The sequence below is a fragment of the Triturus cristatus genome, chromosome 8 (assembly GCF_964204655.1).
Source record: "Triturus cristatus chromosome 8, aTriCri1.1, whole genome shotgun sequence".
Taxonomy (NCBI): Eukaryota; Metazoa; Chordata; class Amphibia; order Caudata; family Salamandridae; genus Triturus; species Triturus cristatus.
In genome coordinates this window covers 69752589-69775117 of record NC_140591.1, presented here as the reverse complement: position 1 = coordinate 69775117, position 22529 = coordinate 69752589, and the positions used below count along the sequence as shown (strand labels likewise).

The 22529-nt window shown below is 47.0% G+C and overlaps 1 protein-coding gene across 1 annotated transcript in view; it reads right to left on the bottom strand.

The window, feature by feature from the left end:
- The window catches only part of CFAP44 (cilia and flagella associated protein 44), a 557576-nt gene that overhangs the window by 2612 nt on the left and 532435 nt on the right, over positions 1-22529 (bottom strand). The window contains exons 39-40 of the mRNA XM_085621005.1: positions 15680-15840; positions 9002-9136 (exon numbers count right to left, since the gene is read on the bottom strand). Coding sequence (XP_085477131.1) covers positions 9002-9136; positions 15680-15840 — 296 coding nt within the window. The remainder of the gene's footprint in view (positions 1-9001; positions 9137-15679; positions 15841-22529) is intronic.

Below are 22529 nucleotides of genomic sequence, written 5' to 3'. Positions count from 1 at the left end.
CGTGGTGAACCAAAATGGCACCCAGCTCTTAGAGACAAGGAACACAATAAAACAAAGATCTTTCCAGTACAGATAATAAACATCATGTTAACACAGTAATGCCTCCCTATGACATGGTGAAGCAGAGAGTGTATGTAATATTTTACAGAAAGGATGTGTTGCGTAGGTAGAGTACATGACATAGATGACATTCCACAGCAGTGGGCATTCCGGGGACAACAAACTGGAGAAACCATTGGTGTTTGCAAACTCATGTAGCACTCGAACAACAGTTTAGCACATTGCACCAGCTGTCAGCCTGTCCTCAGTTGTAATTCTGTGCCTTATGCAATGATCTGATAGTTTGTCATTTTGGACCCTATGTTTTGATATATATGCTTATTGTAAAGCGCTCTAGCACCTTTGGGTAATGTCCGTGCTATACAAAAATGGATAAATAAATCAATAAATCAATCCTAAGGGCCTAATTATGTGTTTGGAGGTCCACAGGACCCCAAAACCCGCAGTGGCGTGGCGGCTACTGCCATATTACGACTTTGATGGCCAGACCGCCATGGGACTGCCGCAACTGCCTGGGATACGCGATCCCTCAGTGGTGGCGCAGCGGTCTGGGGAAGCAATATGCTGGTGGTGCCACTGTGGCAGCGCCAAGTATAGTACGACTTTCCTGACCTCCACACTAGTCATATCGGTGGTCCCGCCATGAGAAGTTTGCCGGTCAAGAAAGTAAGGGGCCCCCTGGTGCCCCTGTGTATGGTGGTGCATACAGTAGGGCACATGGCTTTCCCCCCTATATGGATGCATCCCACTTCCTGCATAGCATGGACTGCACCAGTCCATGTCGTGCAGGAATGGGCATTGGTGTTCCTATTATGGTGCCTTTCTAAGGCTCAAAGTCTGGGACCGCCAAAGCACCGCCCGCCAGACTAGGAGAAAACTACTAATTTGTCGGGCAGTCATTGTTCAAGTTTGACGGTGTAGGAATGGGGTGCTTGTGGGGCAGCCCTCTCCCACACCGCCAAAGTTATAATCAGACCGTAAGTCTGCAAGATGGCAGAGTAAGTTAACAATTGCCGCTAATATCTTCAGGTCACAAATTTGAATCCCAGCAAGGCCGACTCAGCCTTCTATCCTTCTGAAGTTTGTAAATTATTGACCATTGTATTTAGTAATAGTAACACCCGTTATTTTATATTACTTAGCAACAGCATAAATGTGGGGATAAAGCAATGTGTAAAAAGCACCGTTATCATATATATATGTGGGGCCAACATTGTTTATGGCTTTGTGAATCAGACTAAAATGAAAGGACCCGGAAGCATGAGGGTGAGGTGGGACACTGACGAGGGATTCAGACAAGGAAGACAAGCTAGATATGATTAAGCAGAGAAGCCTGATTGAATCTTTACAAAAAAGTAAGAGAGATTCAAGCAGCGTTCCAGAGAAGGGTCTATGGAGTTATTGTTAGCAGCTTGTTGCAAAAAACGTATTACCATATTAAACATTTTGCAGGTTGAGTTTTCAGCAGCAGCAATTTTTGAGGAGTAGGAGATATATGGGGAAGGTATGGTCCTTTGGTAGTTTTTAGTAACTGCTTTATATGTAGCCATGGTCTTGGTTTTTACGCTGTCAGTACTAGGAGATACGTAGTGCACGTAAGAGCCGTTGGTAGATTTTAATAACTGCTTTATATATGGCCTTGGTTTCTGTGCTGTAAGAAGTAAAAGATATGTAGAGCACGTGGGTGCCTTCCGTAGTTTTTAATAACAGGACATGAACAAGTTGCTTACCTTCGGTAATGCATTATCTGTTAGAGACTCTATCTAGCTGCAGATTCCTTACCTTTGTAGTTCCCAAGCATCGGGCTGGATCCAGAAACTTTTGCTGAGCAATACCCATTGCGCACAATGTCGGGTGGCTCTATTTGGCTCCAAGTGACGTCGTCAGCGTCGTTAGTGTCGGTTATGACATCACGGTGCCTATATGGGCGCCACCCAGGCGCGCGGATGTCAGTAGCCACGAAGTAACTGACGTAGTTGTGTGCAAAACTAGGGCTCTGAAAAGGGGAGTAAACCCTAGCCCTACAACGTTAGTCCACAAATCGGGGAGGCATGAGTGGGGCGGTAAGGAATCTGCAACTAGATCTAGTCTCTACCAGATAATGCATTACCGAAGGTAAGTAACTTGTTCATCTGACAGAGACTTCTAGCTGCAGATTCATTAGCTTTGAATTAAATACCGGAACCATACCATCCTAAACTAAGAAGTCTTGCAGGACTGAACGGGCCAAATGTCCATCCCTGCGTACCTGACCATCAAGGCAACAATGTTTTGCGAACGTGTGTTAAGAAGCCCACATCGCTGCCTGACATGTATTGGACTGGGACACCCCAAGCCAAGCCAAGGCATAGTCGCAGCCTTTCCCCTGGTTGTATGGGCCCTTAATCCTTCAGGGGGCTGCCAAGGCATAACAGATTTTAATGCAGAGAATGACCCAGCGGGAGATGGTCCTTTTCTGCACTGCCCTTCCTTTCTTAGTTTCCACATACCCCACAAAGAGTTGGTCATCCACCCGGAACTCTTTTGTGTGGTCAAGGTAGAACTCTTTTTGGGTCCAGTTAGTGGAGACGCTCCTCTTCCTTAGAGGGAAGCGGGGGGAGCAAAGAAGGTGTGCAAAGTGATGGACTTACCCAGATGGAATGGGGTCACAACCTTTAGCAAAAAGGATGGTCTAATGCGCCACACCACCTTGTCTGTAAAGAAAATCAGATAAGTAGGCGAGCAAGATAAAGCCTGCAACTCACTCACCCTCCGCGCAGATGTGATTGCCACAAAGAAGGCCATTTTGATGGACAACAGCCGCAGGGGACAATTGTGCAAAGGCTCAAAGGGAGCACACATCAGATAGGTAAGGACCAAATTATGGTTCCACTGTAGCATAACAAAGGGTGTGGGTGGAAATAAGTGAGCCAGCATATTGAAAAATGTATTTACAATAGAAAACTTAAAGAGAGAGGGCTGGTCTGGCAGCCGCAAAAAAAGCAGACAAAGCAGAAGGGTAACCTTTGAGAGTTCCCAAAGTAGAGCCCTGCTGGGCAAGGATTTGAATAAATAAAAGAAGAGTAGAAAGAGAAGCAGAAAGAAGGCCAATGGACCTTTCTGTACAGTATAATACAAGTTTCTGCCAACGGCAGACATATGGTTTTAGTGGAGGGCCACCTGGCTGCCAGAATAACATCACAGACTTTGGGAGGAAGGTCAAAAGTGATCAACTGCTGCCTCTCAATCTCCACGCATGGAGGCGCAGAGTTGACAGGTTCGGGTGGAGAACCCTCCCCTGCTGCTGTGACAGAAGATCCCCCCCAAAGGGGCAGCCTGATCGGAGGATCGATACTCATTCTCAGAAGCTCTGGATACCAAACTCTCCTTGCCCAGTCTGGTGCCACAAGAATGACTTGGGCCCAGTCGCTCCTGATCTTCTTCAGAACCCTGGGAAGGGGTGGTATGGGCAGAAAGGCATACAACAGGCCTGAGCTCCACTCGAGACGAAAGCCACCTTGGGAACTCCAGCGCGCAGTACCGCTGCCACTGAGTGTTCTCTTCAGAGGCGAACAAATCTAACCAAGGTTATCCCCATTTCTGAAAGAGACATTGTGCCACTTCCAACTGGAGATGCCAATCGTGATCTGCTAAGCATCGACTGCTGAGTTTGTCCACCCTGGCATTCAGAGAACCTGCCAGGTGTTGAACCACTAGGGTTATCCCCTGCTGTTTCAGCCATAGAGCTTGGAGGCTGTGGCTGCTGGGGGCAGTGTGGTCGACGACTTCTGGCCTCCATTCCTGGATCGGAATGCACCGCAACCACGTCGGCGCACAGCTTGGGCAGTCTGTGCAGCACAGTGGCTTGGATAGGGCTGACGTGGCTGGAAACCTCTTCTGTTGCCACGCAATGCGCAAAAGGAAGACGGCCATGGGGGTGGAGGAGGAGCCCAAGGATCTGGCCGCAGCTCCAGAGTCCTTGAACCTGACCAGGGCTGAGTCTGCCTTATCCCCATAAAGTACTGATGCCTTTGGGGCATGTCCATCGAATAGGCTTGGACATCGCCCAAGAAGCCAGTTGTACGTAGCCAGGCTTGGCGCCTCAAGGCCACCGTCGTTGAAATTGATCTGCCCAGGGAATCGGTCATATCTAGGCCACACTGCATGGTGAATTTTGCTGCATGTCTCCCATCTTTGACAGCTTGGGAGAGCACAGCCCGGGCCTCCTCCAGGACTTGTGGCAGCACTGGCACAACCGTCTCCCAAAGTGAATAGGAGAAACAGCTAAATAAGCATGCGGTATTCACCGACTGCAACGCCAGGCTGGAGGAAGAAAACAAATTCTTCTAAAATGAATCCAGCTTCTTGGATTCCCTATCCGGAGGGGTGGAAGGCAATGCGCAATGGGACGTGGAGGCCTACACCATCAAACTCTCTGGGGTTAGGTGTTGACTGAGGAATTTTGGGTCCCCAGGAGCTGGGCGATGGCAGCGTGCAATCGTCCTATTCAGAGGAGGCCCTGTGCTAGGTTTGGACCATGTGCCTAGAAGGACGTCTTTAAGTGTCTCATTAAACAGGGGTTCGGATGTGGAAGCCCCAAGCTGAAGCACCTCAGTCAGGAGATTAGTCCTGACCTGCACCAAGGGCAGCTCCAGGTCAAGGACCTCAGCTTCCCTCTTAACTACCATGGCATAGGATGCCCCCTCCTCCGCAGCCACTGTTGGCGGAGAAAGCATGCCAGTATCTGGAGAAGTATCCACTCCACTGGCCTCCCAAGGTTTACCATACCAGTCCAACTGCTCTACAGAGTCATCCTGGTGTTCCTAAGTGTCCATAGACCCCTTCCATTCCTCTCCGAGCCGAATACATCCCCAAAGTGTTCAGGTGACAACATAGAACCCATAGGTTAAATCGGCGGCAGAATTGGCATCAGGTGACTTCGTTCCGACTCCATGTCGTCGGGGATAAGGATGGGGCTGGTACTGCTGATGGGCGACGGCAGCACCAAAGGCACCGACTTTGGGTCCGACGCCGGGGCAGGTCGTGGTGACAAGACCGGCATTGACCCAGATCAGTGATCGGATCTTTGAGGCCCCACCGGTACTGTGGCTGGAGCTGACAACACCAAATCAGATGGGGCCCCTTCCGAACCCGCGGAGCCCGAGGGCGGGGGCTGCTCTGGCTCCCGGAAAGGGAGGGAGGCGCAAAGACTATCCTGACTCCTGTTAAACAGAACCGTGTCTACAACATCAGTGCTCCTTACTGTGAGAAGTTGGCCTGGTATATGCTGTCCACCTGTTATAGTGAACACCTTGCACCAGTCCAAACAACACTTATTGATGATTAGGTTTAAGACAACCTTTATTGAAAGCTATCCTAGTGGTAGGTATGGAGAGCAACCTTCAGGCTAAGTCTCGAAGGAATGTAAAGCAGCTTGGTTTACCAGATTATAACCTCTTGAATTACTAAATGAAGGGAGAACCACACAAGGTATATATATAAAATATATGAATTTATTACTAAACACTCTCTACTAACCTCTTTATGAGATTAGAGAGCTAGACACACAATAATACAGTTCTAAAACGACAGTAAATAGTACAATATACAATAGGTCCCAGGGGGAGACCAAACCATATATTAAGAAAGTGGTATAAGAACCACAACTTGGCTAGACACAGTGCCTAGAGCACGTAGAATCGCTAAGACCCGAAGGAACCACCCAAGGTAGTGACACAGGGGACCCACGGGGGACGCGTGCAGTGTGAGAACACAGACACAAGCTCCGTACAATCCTATGGGAAAGTCGTGGTTGGAATTTTAGAGATTAAGGACACGCAGGAGAGGACTTGGAGCAAACCCTTTCAGACTTAGAAGGTCTAAGCCCAGCCCCCACATGAGCACCGGAGTACTCGTGTTTCCTAACCTAGGGAAGCCGGGTGCATATGTGTGAAATGGTGTTCGGAATATTCGATATCTTCAATGGAGAGTTGCTGCAAAGTGCTGCTGCCGTGGAAAGGAAAAGTGTCCGGTGTGACCCAAGCCTGGATTGAAGATGTGAAGAACCTGAAAGCAGAGGGGACAGAGTCTGGGTCACTTACCAGTGACCAGGGGCACGATAGATGAATGCCCACTGATGTCCGGTGTTTCAGGTGCGATGAGGTGAAGCTTGACTCCACTGCCACGGAGACCAGGAGGCGTCGACGATGGCCACAGTCTGCAGGCTAGTTGTCCCACGAAGGATGTAGAGTGCTGGGCGGTCGGTGTCCGGATTGGAGACCAACAAGCCTTGGCAATGGCAACCCATGCGGTGAGAGTAAAACGGCTTCGGTGTGGACCAGCAAGGTCCTGTGGACTCCCCAAGTGATGGACAGTCAGGGCACTTTCTGGAGCAACCAGGTAAGCCCGTTGAAAGTCAAAGTACCCTTCTCAGGGACCCACAAGTCGACAGACAAGGGATCGCGAAGGGACCTCGAGAGGAATCACTAAATACGGACCCACGGGTCACTCGGAATCACTGCTCGGGGTCTGGACTACAAGTAGCCAAAGCACAGCCTCAGGGATCGCCAAGAAGCATATGCTGCTGCAAATGTGCCAGGTGTCCAGGGGTTTGGGTTGCACGGTCCCCACAAGGGCTATGGATCTCAGGATTGCTGAGAGCACGGATCGGCCTCAGGGAAGCTTGGAATCCCACCTCCTGTGTTGCAAAGTCTTCGGAGTCCTTCAGGAGCTGCGTAGTTGCAAACCGAACAGATGTGTCTTTGGTGCCTGCCTTGCAGGGGAGTAACTCCTTTACTCCAAGGGAGATTCTTCGGTCATCCAACATCGTGTAGATAGTAGAAGTTCTGGGATTCTGTAGCAGAGGTTCGTCCAGGTAAATCTAAAGTCCTGTAGTCAGGGGTTTCTACTTTATACCCAAGGAAGGGGTGGGACAAACTCTGGGGACCCACCTATGGGAGGATCAGGACAGAGGGGTGGCTACACCCATATCCGTTGTCCAGTTTCACACCAGAGCAGGGGCTGGTTGCCCCTGCAACCGGTTTGAGCTGGACTATGCACAGGGACACCACATGTAACCCCAGTGCAGACATCAAAGCACTCTTGGAGTGCACCACCCAGCCCCAATACACTAAAGCCAGTCTGGGAGGTGGTCACACCTCCCTGTGACAGAAAACCTATTGTCCAGGCTTCCCCTGCCAGAGTTTCGTGCAGCAGCAGGAGGGCAGACTCATGTCTGTGGCTGGCAGCATCCATTTTGTGATGCCAGGGTCTGTGAAGCTGGTACCGGGTGTACCGGTCAAGTCATGGTTCTCCCTCTAGTAGGATGGAATCATACCTCTCACACCAGTTACTGGTGTGGAGGTATGATTCCAAGGTGTTTGACACCAAACTCGACATGTTTCCGTGCAACCATTCCAAAGTTAGCATTTACCGCGAGGTTATAATGCACTTAAGAGTATATGGTTTGGCTGCATCACAAACAACCCCGGAATAAAGCTTCCGAAGGCTGCAGAGGAGCACTGCTCATGCATGGGCACCCTCTCACAGAAAACCCAGCACCCTGCCTTCAGGATTGATAAGGCCTGCCATAGGGGTGACCGATATGTTTACATGTGCAGTGATATGGATAGATATAGAGAACCTATATCTAAGAAGGGGTGCATACACCAACTTACACAGGCTGCTGTAGCAGACCTGTTGTGTCATTTTAAATGGTCTCCCAGGGTGGCATAATACATGCTGCAGCCCCTGAGAGGCCTCTGAGGTACCTATGCCCTAGGTAGATAGTATACCACATACTAGGAACTTATAAGGGTACCCCAGATTCCAATCTGTGGTGTACCCAAAGTACATGTAATCAATTTAGAGAGGAAGCAGCTAGGCTGGGGCCCTGGATAGCAGGGTCCCAGCCAGACTAAAGTCGAAAAACAGTGAAACATCAGCAAAAAGTGGGGGTAACCATAAGAAGCAGATCCTACTCTCCTACACTTACCTCCTTCATTGATGGAAGACATTTGAGGTGAAGATAAAGTAGGTTTGGACTTCTTCTTGTGCCTCTTCCCAGAGTGCCCCGACGACCTTGAGTGGGACGAAGAGGACTTTGGGCTCCGGGAGTGGTCCCGCGACCTCCTGTTCTTTGATCAGGACCGGGACGTCAGAGGAGTCTTGGACGGTGTCGGCTACTGGGCTGCAAGGAGCAACAACGCTCGCTCCCGCAAGGTCTTTGGTGACATAGCCTGACAGTCTGAGCATGACATCGGATCATGGTCGCGCTAGAGATACCAGAGGCAGATGAGGTGGGGATCAGTAACAGACATCATGAGGGGACAGGCCACGCATGGCTTGAACCCCGTCTTCCTCTAAGACATCCTCATACAGATTTTTTTTCCGTATTCGACTAAAAGTCGAGAAAAGGCCTGTCAAAAAGTAACAGAGGGGTATCTCTTCCCGGTTCATCGATTAACTGGTGCAGAAAGAAAAGAAATGACGTCCGCGCATCTGGGTGGCACCTTTATAGGTTCTGCAACGTCATAACCAATGCTACAGATGCAGACAAGATCACGTGGAGCCGAATAGAGCCAACGGGCGGCACGCGCAAGGGGTATTACTCAGCAAAAGTTTCCACATCCAGCCTGATGTCTGGGAAATTCAAAGGTAAGGAATCTGCAGCTAGAAGTCTCTATCAGATGTTCACAATGCACATAACTGAATTGCTTGTGAGTCGCAAGTGATTGGTGTGGCAATGGGGTGTTCCTTCTCACTCGCTAGTCATAAGGACACCCATACTTGTACATGGGCTTCAGTCATAAGCTGCGAGCAAGGTCCACTAACACCACACTCTGTTATTGGCTTGCTGCACTTGTAGCATGCACACAATCACAACAGTTGGTCTCATGGTACCAACACTACAGGGCAGACCCGGCCTTGTGGCACCAGCTCTGTTGCACCTTGGGGAACTTACCACAGTAGTCTGCCTGGCATCCAGCCTGGCCTCCAGTGTGATCTTGTCGGCAAGAAGTCTATTCAGCGCCTCCAGTTTCATGGTGTGTTCTCTGATGACCTCTCTCAGACGTTGCTTTGCATCTGCTATTTTGACCTGGGAAAAAACATCCAAAGTGAACTAAAGGTTTGTTGTTTTTTGTAAACACTTTTATTCGGGTTTATTAGTGAAAAATTGTATGTTTCACATTAATGGGTAAACCAAACACTATGCCAATACTTCAGTGACAGAAACACAATCTATTTGTGAACAAACACAATCGTAGATGAAATAGTAGCACAATGAGAAAAGCTTATTCTTAGCCTGCTGTGATCTATGCACGAAGCTTATTCTTAGCCTGCTGTGATCTATCTACGAAGAAGAATGTACACTAGACATCTGTGCACAATACATAATTTCACTCATCATCCAATTTCACTTCTTGAGCTGGGAGTGCACTGACGCCCTAGGATAATTTTTTAAAGATTGTGTTGGCACTGTTAGTTACAATGATTAATGCAACCTAACTCTTAAAGTTATGTACACGGATTAAAACAGTGGTCTGTTTCATACCACTGAACATATATTACAGGGTTCAAACCACCATATGCCATTATAGCCCACTGCCAAGTGATATACCAATCATTAACACGTCAGAGTTATAGGCCTGGCCAAGGAGCAGGTAATGAGGGAGAGAGCCTCAAAGCTATTTGACATTCTGCTCACTGGCGGTCCAATACTCTAAATTAAACAAGAGAAAAATTAGTTAATTGGAATATTGGTGCAAAAGGCTATACCAGCCATTAGAACATAGGAAAGTTGAGAGCTTCATTGAAGATAATAGAGTAGCTCCGGGCTTCTAATGGCCGGCAGAAGCCCGGAGCATCAACATTCCAATGTTTTTCACACAGCAACAGCTGTGAACAAACACCATACGGAGCCCCTTGGGCTCGTGAGTCCTTTGTTTTATTTATTAGAACATTCTACCCTCTAGTGGCAGAATGTTCTAATAGCCTTATAGGCTGCCGTAGCTAGGCTATACCTGACAATAAAGGCCCGCTCCCCACTGGAGCAGGCCTTTAATGGCCAGTAGAGCCCCCTATAGCGAGCTATATGGCTATATAATAACCCTGCTGCTATTCTATTTTCTTCATGTAATTCCTAGGATTTCAATGTTCTAATCAGTGCTTAATTTGAACTGGTGGTTTCCAGTGCTTGGCACGGTCACTTAATTGTCAACAGCGGCGTTTATCACAATCTGCCACATGGTGACACTGTCTGTCTACTTTATGGTTTAAATCTGTTTATTGGTTTTACTCAAACATATAAAACGAATCTCACAACTCCGTAGGCACAATACCAGTGAGACAACCAGGTTGTCTGTCATATCGATACTAAAGGCGATAAGCGTGGAGCGGGCCCTCAAAATTATAAAAGAAAGGAACCACATAAAACCATACAAACACCCAACAATACCCCCCCTCCCTCCACCCATTCCCTCGTCCACTGTAACAGAAGGGATAAGGCTATTATCTAGGGGTCAACGCCGTCGCTTGCGGCGGGTCTGGGGAGTGGCATCCGGAATTAGTGTGTCTGCTAGGCGCAACAATCGAAGATAACGGGGGCAGGTCAACTCACGGAATTCGGACACCAGTAGGGTTAGAAAGGGCCTCCATAGCTCTGGGAATTCGGGCCCTCTACCAGCTAAAGTGAGAGTGAGTTTCTCCATGCCGAGCACTAACCAGAGTCTCGGGAGCCATCCGGAGAACGTTGGGAGCTGAGCAGAACGCCAGTGTAACAGTATATTTTGTGTCGCTGCGCCTAAGGCAATAGCAATCAACCGGCCCCTCCGGGACTTGAGTGGGTATGTCAGTGAATTGGGTAAGCCCAGCAGGACATAAGCGGGAAACCGCGGGAGCTGTGTCTCCAGGTGGAGGTCTATTTCGTCCAAGACTTGGGACCAGTATGGCTGTATGCAAGTACAACTCCAGAGAACATGCTCCAGAGTGCCCACCTCTCCGCACCCCCCTGTCTACTTTATAGAGGAGCACAGCAACAGTTGTAGATTACTTCAATAAACATTAAAAATGGTAATAACTGCCGCTCAAGCCATTCTTACAGCCTTGGGGACCTGGAATAGTCTGAATTGTCACACTTGGACCAAGAGTGATGTTCAGCCAGGACTTTAGTAATTTAATAGAGCCCTATTTGGCTAGATCTAATATGACACTCCTAGGCTATTGTAATTTTCACCTGGAGAAGACCCTATGCACTGATACGCAGGTGTTTTTAGAAACTATTGATTGTTGAGGCCTCTCCCAGTTGGTTATGAGCCCCGCTCATTTAGCAGGACACACACTGGATGGCATTTTCTCCAACGACTACCAGATTAGGGTGGAGGAACCTATTCAACTCTCCTGGTCTGACCATTATGCTATCCCATTCCAGTTGGAAATTGCAACATCTCCTATAGCTCCCAACATTAAGAATAAGGTGGAAAAGAAGAGAAACCTCAGCATTAATAATAAGGAGGCCCTTCTGAACACACTTAACAATTATGTATGGCCTTCTCATTTGGACGCTAACTCAGCTTATTCCAAGTTTTCAAAATAGCTTTTAGCGGCCTTGGATCTCCTTGCTACTCTTAAGGAGCATTATGCGGCCAGAAAACGGCCCTCGGCCCCTTGGTTCTCTGAGAAACTGAGGAAACTTAGACAAGGATGCCGACATCAAGAAAGGAAATGGCGCCGCGATCTCAAACCAGCGGAAAGAGATTTGCACAAACTTAGGTTAAGGGAATACAAAAGTGCCATCACAGAGGAAAAAGTTTTATTTTATTCTAAGGTGACTGAATCTTTAAGGTCTTCAAGGGAACTCTTTACTTTGATTAAGTCTCTCTTGGCCCTCTCAGCCACTGCTTACACTGACCTCTCCCAAGACCTCTGTGACAGAATGGCGGATCTTTTCCAGTCTAAAATCATGGACATATATTCCTCCCTGGAGCTCCTCAATGCCGGGGGAGTTTGTGTAGGACCTCCATTGCACTCGTTGGCGGTGGAGCATTTGGTTACTCCTGTAAAGGAAGATAGTTTAGCTTCCTTTCTGCCTTTACAGCTAGAGGACACAGATCGTTGCTAAATGGAATCAAGTCTGGTTCCCCGTTGGAGTCTTGCCCTTTGAAAATTCTGAAACTAGGAAGGGAGGTTATTGTTCCTCACATGACCTCATTACTTAATACTGTTATTACTTCTGGGCAGTTTCCCATCTCTTGGAAAACTGCGGTGGTGAAACCCCTTTTAAAAAAGCCCTCTCTGGATCCCGCAGAGTTAAAAAACTACTGTGCCATTTCCCTATTGCCTGTCCCAGCAAATATTTTGGAGAAACACTTGAATTTTCATCTCAGTTCCTATTTGGAGGAACATCAGCTGCTCGATGGGTCGCAACATGGGTTCAGAAGCGAGCACAGTAGCGAAACAGCGTTAAACCTCTGTACTTAATAACATTCGAAGTCAGGTTGACGCCGGTCATATCACACTACTGATCCTTCTGGACCTTACGGACGGCCTTCGATACTATTTCTCCTCTAAGATTGGTGGGCAGGCTTGGGGCAATAGGGATCAAGGGCTCCGCCCTGAATTTACTCACCTCATTTCTCATGGACCGGTTGCAAACAGTTAAAATGGGCCAATTCTATTCAGCTCCTAATCAGCTGTCCCTCAGGGATCTTCATTGAGCCTGACCCTTTTTAACATTTATGTTGCCCCTCTGGCCAGGGTGGTAAGATATTTTGGGTTGGAAGTGCAATCCTACGCTGATAACACTCAAATTATGGTTTCCATCACTGACAGCGTAGAAGGTTCGGCGACGAATTTCAAAAACTGCATGCAGGCAGTGGATTCTTGGATGGTAGAGAATTATCTTAGGATCAATGGTGATTAAACTTAGGTTTTCATTTTTGGAAACCATCAGGAGATCTGGACAGAGGCCTGGTGGCCGGACACGCTTGGCCCCTGCCCCCGACCTGTGGCACGTGCTAAAAACCTTGGTATCATAATTGATCATTCCCTCTCTCTGGGCCCCCAGATCAGTAGAACAGTCTCCACTTGCTTTGGGATTATTAAGACTCTTAGAAAGATTTCCCAATTTCTCTCCTTTCCCTCCCGAAAACAGGCAGTTGTGGCCCTTGTGCTGTCTATTGTAATGCCCTCTACTTGGGTATTAATAAGGGGCTTGTGCATCGACTTCAGCTGGTGCAGAACGTTGCTGCCAGGCTGGTGATGGGCCTTCCCAAATATTACTCAGTTTCAGCTTCCATCAGTAAGCTGCATTGGCTTCCTCTTGGCCGGAGAATCTTATTTAAAGCCCTTTGCCTAGCTCACAAGGCCTTCTGTAATACTGGAGCAGTAGGCATCAAAAGGCTCTTTCGAAGATATGTTCCCTTCAAGTAGTTAAGATCCCCTAGCAATAACTTGCTAATAGTTCAGAGTTTTAGGAAAGTTAGATGAGGGAATAGTGCCTCCTCTCTTGCTGCGGCCAAACTCTGGAATTCCCTTCCTTCCTCTATTTCTGGACTGGAAACCCATTCTCTATTCTGTAAAGCCCTGAAGACCTTGCTTTTCACCCTCTCAACACTGTGAACCTCATACTCATCTGTCTGCTGGCCCCTTTCCGTAGCGCCTTGACGCCCCTGGGCAAAGTTTGCACTTTACAAAGCTAATATTCATTCATTCATTCACTTGTAGGAGTGTGATGCTTTGTCGTTGTGTTGGTGCTGTTATTGGCAGTACTGGCAGGGGCAATGGGTGGTGGAAGTTGCAGTGGGCTCCTGATGAGGTCCTGGCCCTTATCTTTTTACAAATTAAGTCCCGGTTCTATTCTATGTTTCCTTAGATCACGAAAGAAAATGTAACTTATCTCTAGCATTAGGTCTTTAGTGCATGTCTTTTTTATGCTTATAAATACCCCTCAAATCAAAGGGAAAAGCTCAGATAATTTTATTAAATGCTGAAATATTTTGTATGGTAGCTCTGCAGACTATTGAATCAGCTGGAGGGATCTGTGTGTAACCTGAAGATAAGTTTGAATCCTGAACACTTAAGTGAGCCTTTCATCCTTCAGAGGGGTACCACCGAGTTAGAAGTTATGAATATCTTTATAAGTGGTTAGAGACAGTTCAGTTTTCAAGTGTACTTATTATTATCCAGGGAAGGGTGTGGGGAACACTCTCAGGTAGTTGCTGAGCGGCAAAGAATCAGAAGACCTCAAGCAAAGCCTATAGACATACTCTACCTGGTCAGCAACTACCTGAGTAATGTCCTTCTACTTGGATAATACAGCTATTGTAAACTAGACCCTTGAAATTTAGGATACAAGTCAAGAAACTAAGGTACATAATGCAGTTTTTCATGGCACTCTACTGTGGAACACTACATGACGCATTTGTCATTCTTTTTTAGGTGACTAGGCTCTTTGAGGAACAAGAGCTTTCTATTGAAGTGCACGGAGTGAATAGCTGTGTGTGAGAGTCACAACACTGGATGATAACAGATTTCACTTATATTTTAAGGGTCTTACTTAGAGTTTGTCAGATGCCGGACATCTGCTGAAAAGCTGCAGATGCCCCATGCGTCCTATTCGGAGTCTGTGGGGCCTCTATGCACTCTAAATAGGACGGACAGGACATTTGCTGCTTGTTGGCTGAAGTCACACATTATTGTCTCCACCACACTCATTGTGTAGTCAACAGCTGGTTGCCATTCCTTGTGCACTATACCAAGGAGGGGACATGCCAGAGGGTCTGAAGAAGTCTACCTCAAACAGTACCGTGGCTACTCACTAGGCTAGGCCGGTCACTGCACGAGGACTCAGGTCACCAAAGACACATGCATGGATCCAGCTGATCCGACACCATAGCAGATGCTGAGGAATATCACGGCTTCCCTCACATTTTAACTGGGTAGATTGGGTTTACTTTCTACAGTAGATTAGCGGAGGTCATGGTCTGGGCAAAGGCAGAAGGCACAGACATGTCTACATCTAGCATATGATCCTGCAGATTCGACAAACATTAACATATCCACTACCATACCTATCAGGATAAACTACATTGCTTTGGTTTTGATGTCACAACAATTCACAGCAAGCATCTCACAAGAGAATCAAATAACTACACTTGAGCTATACCATACCCTTCACTGTTAGACCCTTGAACCAGACCCTGCACCACAAATTCCTTATGATTGTTCTAATTTTGATTACATTTTGGTTCTTTTACATAACGTAGGCAAGGCTCATTGGGCATAGGAGTGCTTTACATTGCAGAAAGCAAACTGTAGCAACACAGAAGAAAGGTCACACAAAGCAAGGACACTTTGATTAATGCTGCAACAGTGATTACAAGAAGACAAAACAAAAACACTGCAGATGGGAATAAGGATTCGATGTAGGGAAACACATTAAAGCGAATTCACATTACTATCAATGAGACATACTTATAGAATTTAATAAAATTCTACAAAAAAGAACAGTTCATTTTACTGAAGAAAAGGCAGAGGGAGAGAGCTGTGAAAAGTTTACTGCAGCAGGGGAGGAGACAGTTACCATGTGACCCACTCCCATTTACAGACACACAGCTAGAGGCGGCCCATCACAGACCCTCACCTGCCACTCCTTGAGCTCTCTGTCCATCGCAACCTCCTTCTCGAAGGAGCTTATCTTCAGCTCTTCTAGGTTAATGTTCACGGAGAGCGTCTGCAGGCTTTCCAGGTCAACGATGCGACCGAACTTCATGATCATCTCATGACGGCACTTGTCCTCCAGAACTAAGGCAAGACAAGGTTAGATAACTCAGAGAAGCCTCAGAGCTATGATCTTTCATGACTCACAACTAGGATCTTTCATGACTCAGAACTGCGATATTTCATGACTCAGAACTAGGATCTTTCATTACTCACAACTAGGATCTTTCGTGACTCAGAACTGCGATATTTCATGACTCACAACTAGGATCTTTCATGACTCACAACTAGGATCTTTCATGACTCACAACTAAGATTTTTCATGACTCAGAACTGTGATATTTCATGACTCAGAACTAGGATCTTTCATGACTCACAACTAGGATATTTCATGACTAAGAACTAGGATCTTTCATGACTCGAACTAGGATCTTTCATGACTCACAACTAGGATATTTCATGACTAAGAACTAGGATCTTTCATGTCTCACAACTATGATCTTTCATGACTCACAACTGCGATATTTTATGACTCAGAACTAGGATCTTTCATGACTCGAACTAGGATCTTTCATGACTGAGAACTACGATCTTTCATGACTCAGAACTACGATCTTTCATGATTTCACCAAGTTACTCAAGAGGTCTTTCAAAGTATCACCATTCTGCCCTCATTCTCAAATGTATGATGCATGCACACAAAATAAAATGTATTTCCACTAACTCAAATGTAAAGGTATACTTACACAACAGAAGTGGCTTCAGTATTAAGAACCTTGTCCTATACGCTATGTGATGTTTTTATCTAATTCGCTGGCTGTCAGACACTCCCTCCACACTGGATAAACTCATTCTCACAGGACTGTTGCTCTCTCCAATCCCTCGGACCCAACCATACTACGTTGCAGGTCATCCTTGAAATCTGAATTTTTCTGCTGTTGCCATTGCTGTAGCTAATATTTTGTGTGCACCACACCTGCAAACTACTGTACTGCGCTCTTCGTGAATGGAGCAGGAACTTATGCCTTTTCGGGAATACTGAAGCGGACAGCTGAAGATCACAGGGTGTCCTCACTGGCCACAAAGTACCTCTTGAAATCCATCCTTGGAACACATTTTGTGCTGCAGTGCTGCATTGCTCTAGCAAGTATGTTTTCCCAGCACAGATCACACATTGCTGCCAAACTATTTGCAAAGAATAGTATTAAACCATTATGCTACTTTCCCAATACGTAGCTGCACAGTGAGGCATATTATGTTTATCCAGCTGTTAGCAACAACTACTTTAAGCATTAGACTCTTTCTATGTCAAAAAAACAAATCAAAAAGTTCTGCTCGCTCGCAGGAATGATGCCATTGACACAAGAATTTCTACTGAACTATTATTGATCTGATTTGACCATCTCTAGAACAACGTGTTGGTCTCCTCAGACTGCTCTCTCACTGCTGTATGCCAAGGGCAGCTGGAGTGAGTTTACAGAGCTGGAGAACAGAGGTCTCGAGAGGAGTTGGGGAATGTAAGAGAGGGGCATTTACCTAACCTCTTCCATAAACCTGGGAAGATGGGCTACCTGGACCTGCTGAGCCTCAGACAGAAGCACCACAACATCACTTACGTAACTATAACACAGAGTTACAAAGCGGGGGGAAAATGCCATGTTGATTTGTCTGTTTATAAAAACATATTGTATTGTCTTCGGGGACGTGGTGTTCTCAGAGTATTGCGGACAGACAGACAGAGAAAAGAAGCCTTGAGTGGTCCATAACGTCTATTCTTGAAAAGCACATTGAACTTTAAGCGCATAGAGAAACATATAAACTTGGACATAAGTATGGAGTCGATGGCTCAAGATCTCATTTTTTGAGAACCAGACCAGGGCATATCATTCAGTTTATGGGGTTTTGTGGTGTAGTTCTATGCTTTTGAATTAATTCAGATGCAGTATCTTCTCACGCACTGCAACAGACACTTAAGAAGAAGAGATAAGCAAAGGGGGTATTATACACAGGGGAACAGCAGCAGTCGACTGTGTGAGAGATATGGTTACAAATGAGGGCATGCGCTTTAAATCAAAAGAATGTAAGTATGTCGAAAAGGGTCTCAAGACAACTTAGACCTTTAGGCGCTCAAGACTAAAGAACACTATGACAGTACATGTAGACAGGAGGTTTAATAAATATTGATGATACATGTTCAAGTCACTGTATTACAAGCTGTTGCAAAGCATTTCAGAGTGGCTCAATGTGAAAGAGAACGGTAGCGACAAAAAGGGATATAGATGAAAGTAATGTTTTATCTCAGTTATGTTGTCCGATTGCACAAGTTGGGCCCAAAAGTATTGTTTAAGGTTGCTGGAGGAGATATTCTTTCTGGTTCTGGAAAAGTAAGTTGAGCATACAGGAAAGCAGAGCAAGATGGTGCATTTTGCCTTTCGGTAAGTGGTTTGCGAATTACGCATTTCAATGCACGAGCATGTTCTGCATTGATTTTGACCATCATTGTGATTTAACATGAATTTGTACTGGAGAACTGGTTGGATCACATGAGTTTTGAGTGATCTTTTCATGTGTCACACCAGTTAGACTGCCAAACTCCAGAAGGGGGTGATTAAATGGAAATAAAATGTTATTTTCTATCCTGCTTGTGTTTCTTCTATTAGGCGTGATAGCTTCCTTGAGGTTCGTGTAGGTAGTCTGATCTACTGTGGCAACATTGGCAGATTGCTCATACAAGTGAAAGTTTAAAGTATTTTACGCCCTCGGCATACAATGCCTTTCCGAAGAGTTAGGTGAAGCTGGAAAGCATTTTTGTAGGTTGGGGCATGAAGATCATTGAATATGTAGTGGCCACTTTCATTGTCCTTTAGCTGATCTTCGGTCTTGTCTGACGTACTGCCTCCGTTTCAAGACTTACTAGAGGCACGGGTACGTCCTCATCATATCCTTTAAGAACGCTGGACGATAAAGAGGATTATAATGATGCGGAGTCTGATTATGGATCTTTGTGATGATCTGAACTAGACATACAACTGGCGAGAATCTCCTAATGTCCATTGAAATGTGTTAACAATTGCATAATGAGGGCAAACCGCCGGAGGAGTGCTCGTCATACCGCCCTATATCGCTGTTGAATGTAGAGGTGAAACTTCTGGCGACGATACTATCCCTCCGACTGCATAGGGTGGTCTCAGGCATAATTCATTTGGACCAGACCGGTTTCCTGCCAGATAGGGCGACTAGACACAACTTGCGGAGGACACACAATTGGCTAATGGGGGTGTGCGAACGAGGAGAACCCCATGTGTTTCTCTCCCTAGACACGGAAAAGGCGTTTGACGCAGTGCATTGGCCCTTCTTAGATAGCGTGTTGTTGAAGTTTGGGTTTGGCCCAAAGTTTCAGCAATGGATTACGCTTCTATACGCGGACCCGCGAGCGAGGGTCAAAGTCAATGGTATGCTCTCAGGGGAATTCCCGATACGGCGGGGGACCCGTCAGGGCTGTCCCCTGTCCCCGCTACTGTTTGCCCTTACCATAGAGGTGCTGGCATGTGAAGTGTGGCAGGATAGGCAGATCGCGGGATTTAAAATTCGCAGCGGAGAGAGGAGTGAGGAGAAAATCTCGCTGTATGCGGATGACATCCTACTGTATGTTACCTCCCCTGAAACCTCGGTGCCGCGCCTCTTCGCACGGCTGGACCGGTATGGGTCACGCTCAGGCTACACTATAAATTGGCATAAGTCGGTATTATACAATCCCGGAGAGGGAGACCTGGGCTCGGCTATACCTGAGGCGTTACGGGTGACCACGGAAGGGTTTCTCTACCTAGGAATTTACATAACAAAAAATAGGGCTGTCTCCTATAAAGAAAACATCCAGAGGGTTCTGCTGAACTTTAAGGAGGAGGCGTGTAGATGGAAGACACTCCCACTCACTCTGCTGGGGCGATGTATAAAATGATTACGCTACCGCGGCTCCTCTATGCGCTACAAAATGAATACTTTTCCCTCCCGCGTCAGGTCTTCCAGGAAATAAATGATGGCCTTAGAGAGCTGCTTTGGCTGGGGAAACAGCCTAGGGTAGCGCTGGAGACCCTCCAGATAAACCAATACAATGGAGGGATTTCCCTCCCCAACGTGGAGGCATGCTACTGGGCAGAACATCTAGCGCCCATCAACGACTGGTTACATGCACCGGCGGATAACCCTACGTATAGGTTGGAGAGGGGGAAGCTAGACAGCCGATCCTGCCTGCACTATATCTATGGAGGGAAGGGGAGGGCAGCACTTCTGTCGGCAACAAGAGTGACAGTGAAAAGCTGGGATAGGGCGACGAGACGCATCGGGTGGTGGCACAAACCATCGCGACAAACCCCACTCTGGAAGTGTGCGTGGCTAAAGGAGCTGCATAAGCTGAAAGGCTTCCGACGGTGGGACGATATAGGCATTTCGGTGCTGGGAGACCTCCAGCGCCGGGGGGCCCTGAAGTCCTTCCAGGACCTGGAGGCAGAGTTTGGCCTCCATTCCACTCAGTTCCTCAAATACGCGCAAATACGGCACGCATGGCAGGCAGAGGGGACGCTAGCGGACCCCCTGCCGGAATATGCCCCACTGGAAGGCCGCCTGCTACAGGAGCAAGTGCAGGCCAAGCTGGTTTCCTTGACATACAAAACCCTAATTAATAACATTCCGGACGGACTGGTGAAATTGCGGACGGTTTGGAAGGCGAACGTGGGGGAGGTGGACACACTCGATTGGGAAACTGCCCTGATGCACCCTAGGGAGGTGGCGATCAAATCTCGACTCAGACTTATCCAACTCAAGATACTCCACAGAGTCTACTATGATAGACTCCGACTACACCGGATGGGGCGGGCCATCGACCCTAGTTGCTTACGGTGTGGCCATACCGAGGGCAACTTCTACCACACCATTTGGGAATGTGAGGTGCTCCAAAGGTACTGGGCCAGGATAATGACAGAACTTGGGGACATACTTGAAGAGCCACTGCCCATGGACCCCAAATTAGTTCTACTGGGGATAGCGAACGATATAGATTTGACCCGACCCCACCTCATCTTCCTGACACTAGCATTAATGGTAGCCAAGAGGGATGTGGCACGGGAATGGGGAGCCCTGCACCCCCCCAAGCTTGCTGACTGGAGGAGGGGGATGGACATCTATATGGCGGCTGAAAGAGTGACATACGCAGCGAGAGGCTGCCCGAAGAAATTTTCCAGAGTATGGGGGAAGTGGAGACGCTATCATGGCATGGATGGGGGGCTATGAAGGGGGAGGGGGGATACATGGTCACTCTCAGGGTCTGTGGAAGGGTTTTGGAGGCGGCTCAGGCACAGGATGGATGGTGATTTGCTCTCTATTATGGCATTGTTAGGCAATGAGGGGCGCTGGGGATGGGGGGAGGAGGGTAGTGACGGGGTAGATTGTGTTGGATGATTCATTCTGACATGCTTGTTATGTTTCGGTGTTGAAAATGCAAAAACAATTGCATAATGAATAGCACAAGAGGTAGCGATTGTGGAAAAATAATATTTGTTAGAGTAACTGCAACTTGCTTCAGTTATTTTTTCCAGCTCAATTCTAATTAATGTCTAATGGAACTGCCTGTCATTGATGTTTTAAGCCCCTTTTTCACATCTTGGTTCCCGAGATGAGAAACTGCTGACTAGCTGACTCGAAATGTTCCCATACTTCTTGTAATCTGAAGGTTGTTTTCCTCCTTCCTCATGATCGGAGTCTTCCGACCCCTGAATGTTCCCTTTGTTTAAATGTATTGTGTGTTCCGCTTTGCAGACCTATGTGTATGATCCTATACATGTGTTCCTTGCATTTGTTCCAACATAGTTTCATGGAGAACTTTCTGGCCGACTGATTCTTCTGTGATCAACAAACTGTTCACTTTAAGTAAACCCTCTCAGACTTTATTTGGGCTGTGGGCAGAGTTTCTTTAACAAGGGAAAAGGGAAGAAGGACAGCTTATCAGAAGAGCCTCTGTTCTTTAGATGGTGCTCTGCAAGAAAGAGAATTTATAAGCATAGTCTGTGTTGCCATGATAGTGTTGCCAATGCTTCGACCCTTAAAGAAACGAATGGGTTATGATCTGGACCTAAGGCCCATCTGGAAATCCTATCTCTATGTGTTGAATCAAAGACGTAGAGCACAATCATGATATGCCCAAAATTGTACCCAAGAATGGTGATACATGGTCAAGAGGCACAAAAGAACTAGAACTCCCCTAGAGCTGATGAACATCTGAAAGAGAAAGGAAGGAGATAAACCAGGGAGGTCAGAATGAAGGTCAAAGAGTGAGAACCCCTTATCTGAGTGAACACACGTAGGCAGAGGAACTTACGTAACACGAAGATAAGGTAATGTAAAGTCTAAATTGGGGAGAGTGGCCCAGGGGTTCAGGGGCATACCTACAGCAGTACTGAAAAACATTAAGCTGGGAAACAACAAAGAGGCAATCAGTGAGTGGAGGATAAGAAGGAACATATTTGGTGGTAAAAGCAGATGAATCTACACCAAGGAGCTAGCTCATGAGAAAACCACACAAATCTTTGAGCGGGACTGTGAAGGTAAGAGAACAGATGAGGCACCATCCAAGAACCAGAAAGCCTCAAGTGGGCCACAAATACAAAAAGTCATAAAAAGGTGCAGGAAGAGACTGGGAGAGCCTGCAGAATCCTAAAGAGAGTACGCAGGGACTTGAGTCAGGAGCAGAAATTCAATTCCTGGGGCGGAGTGGGTGGGGG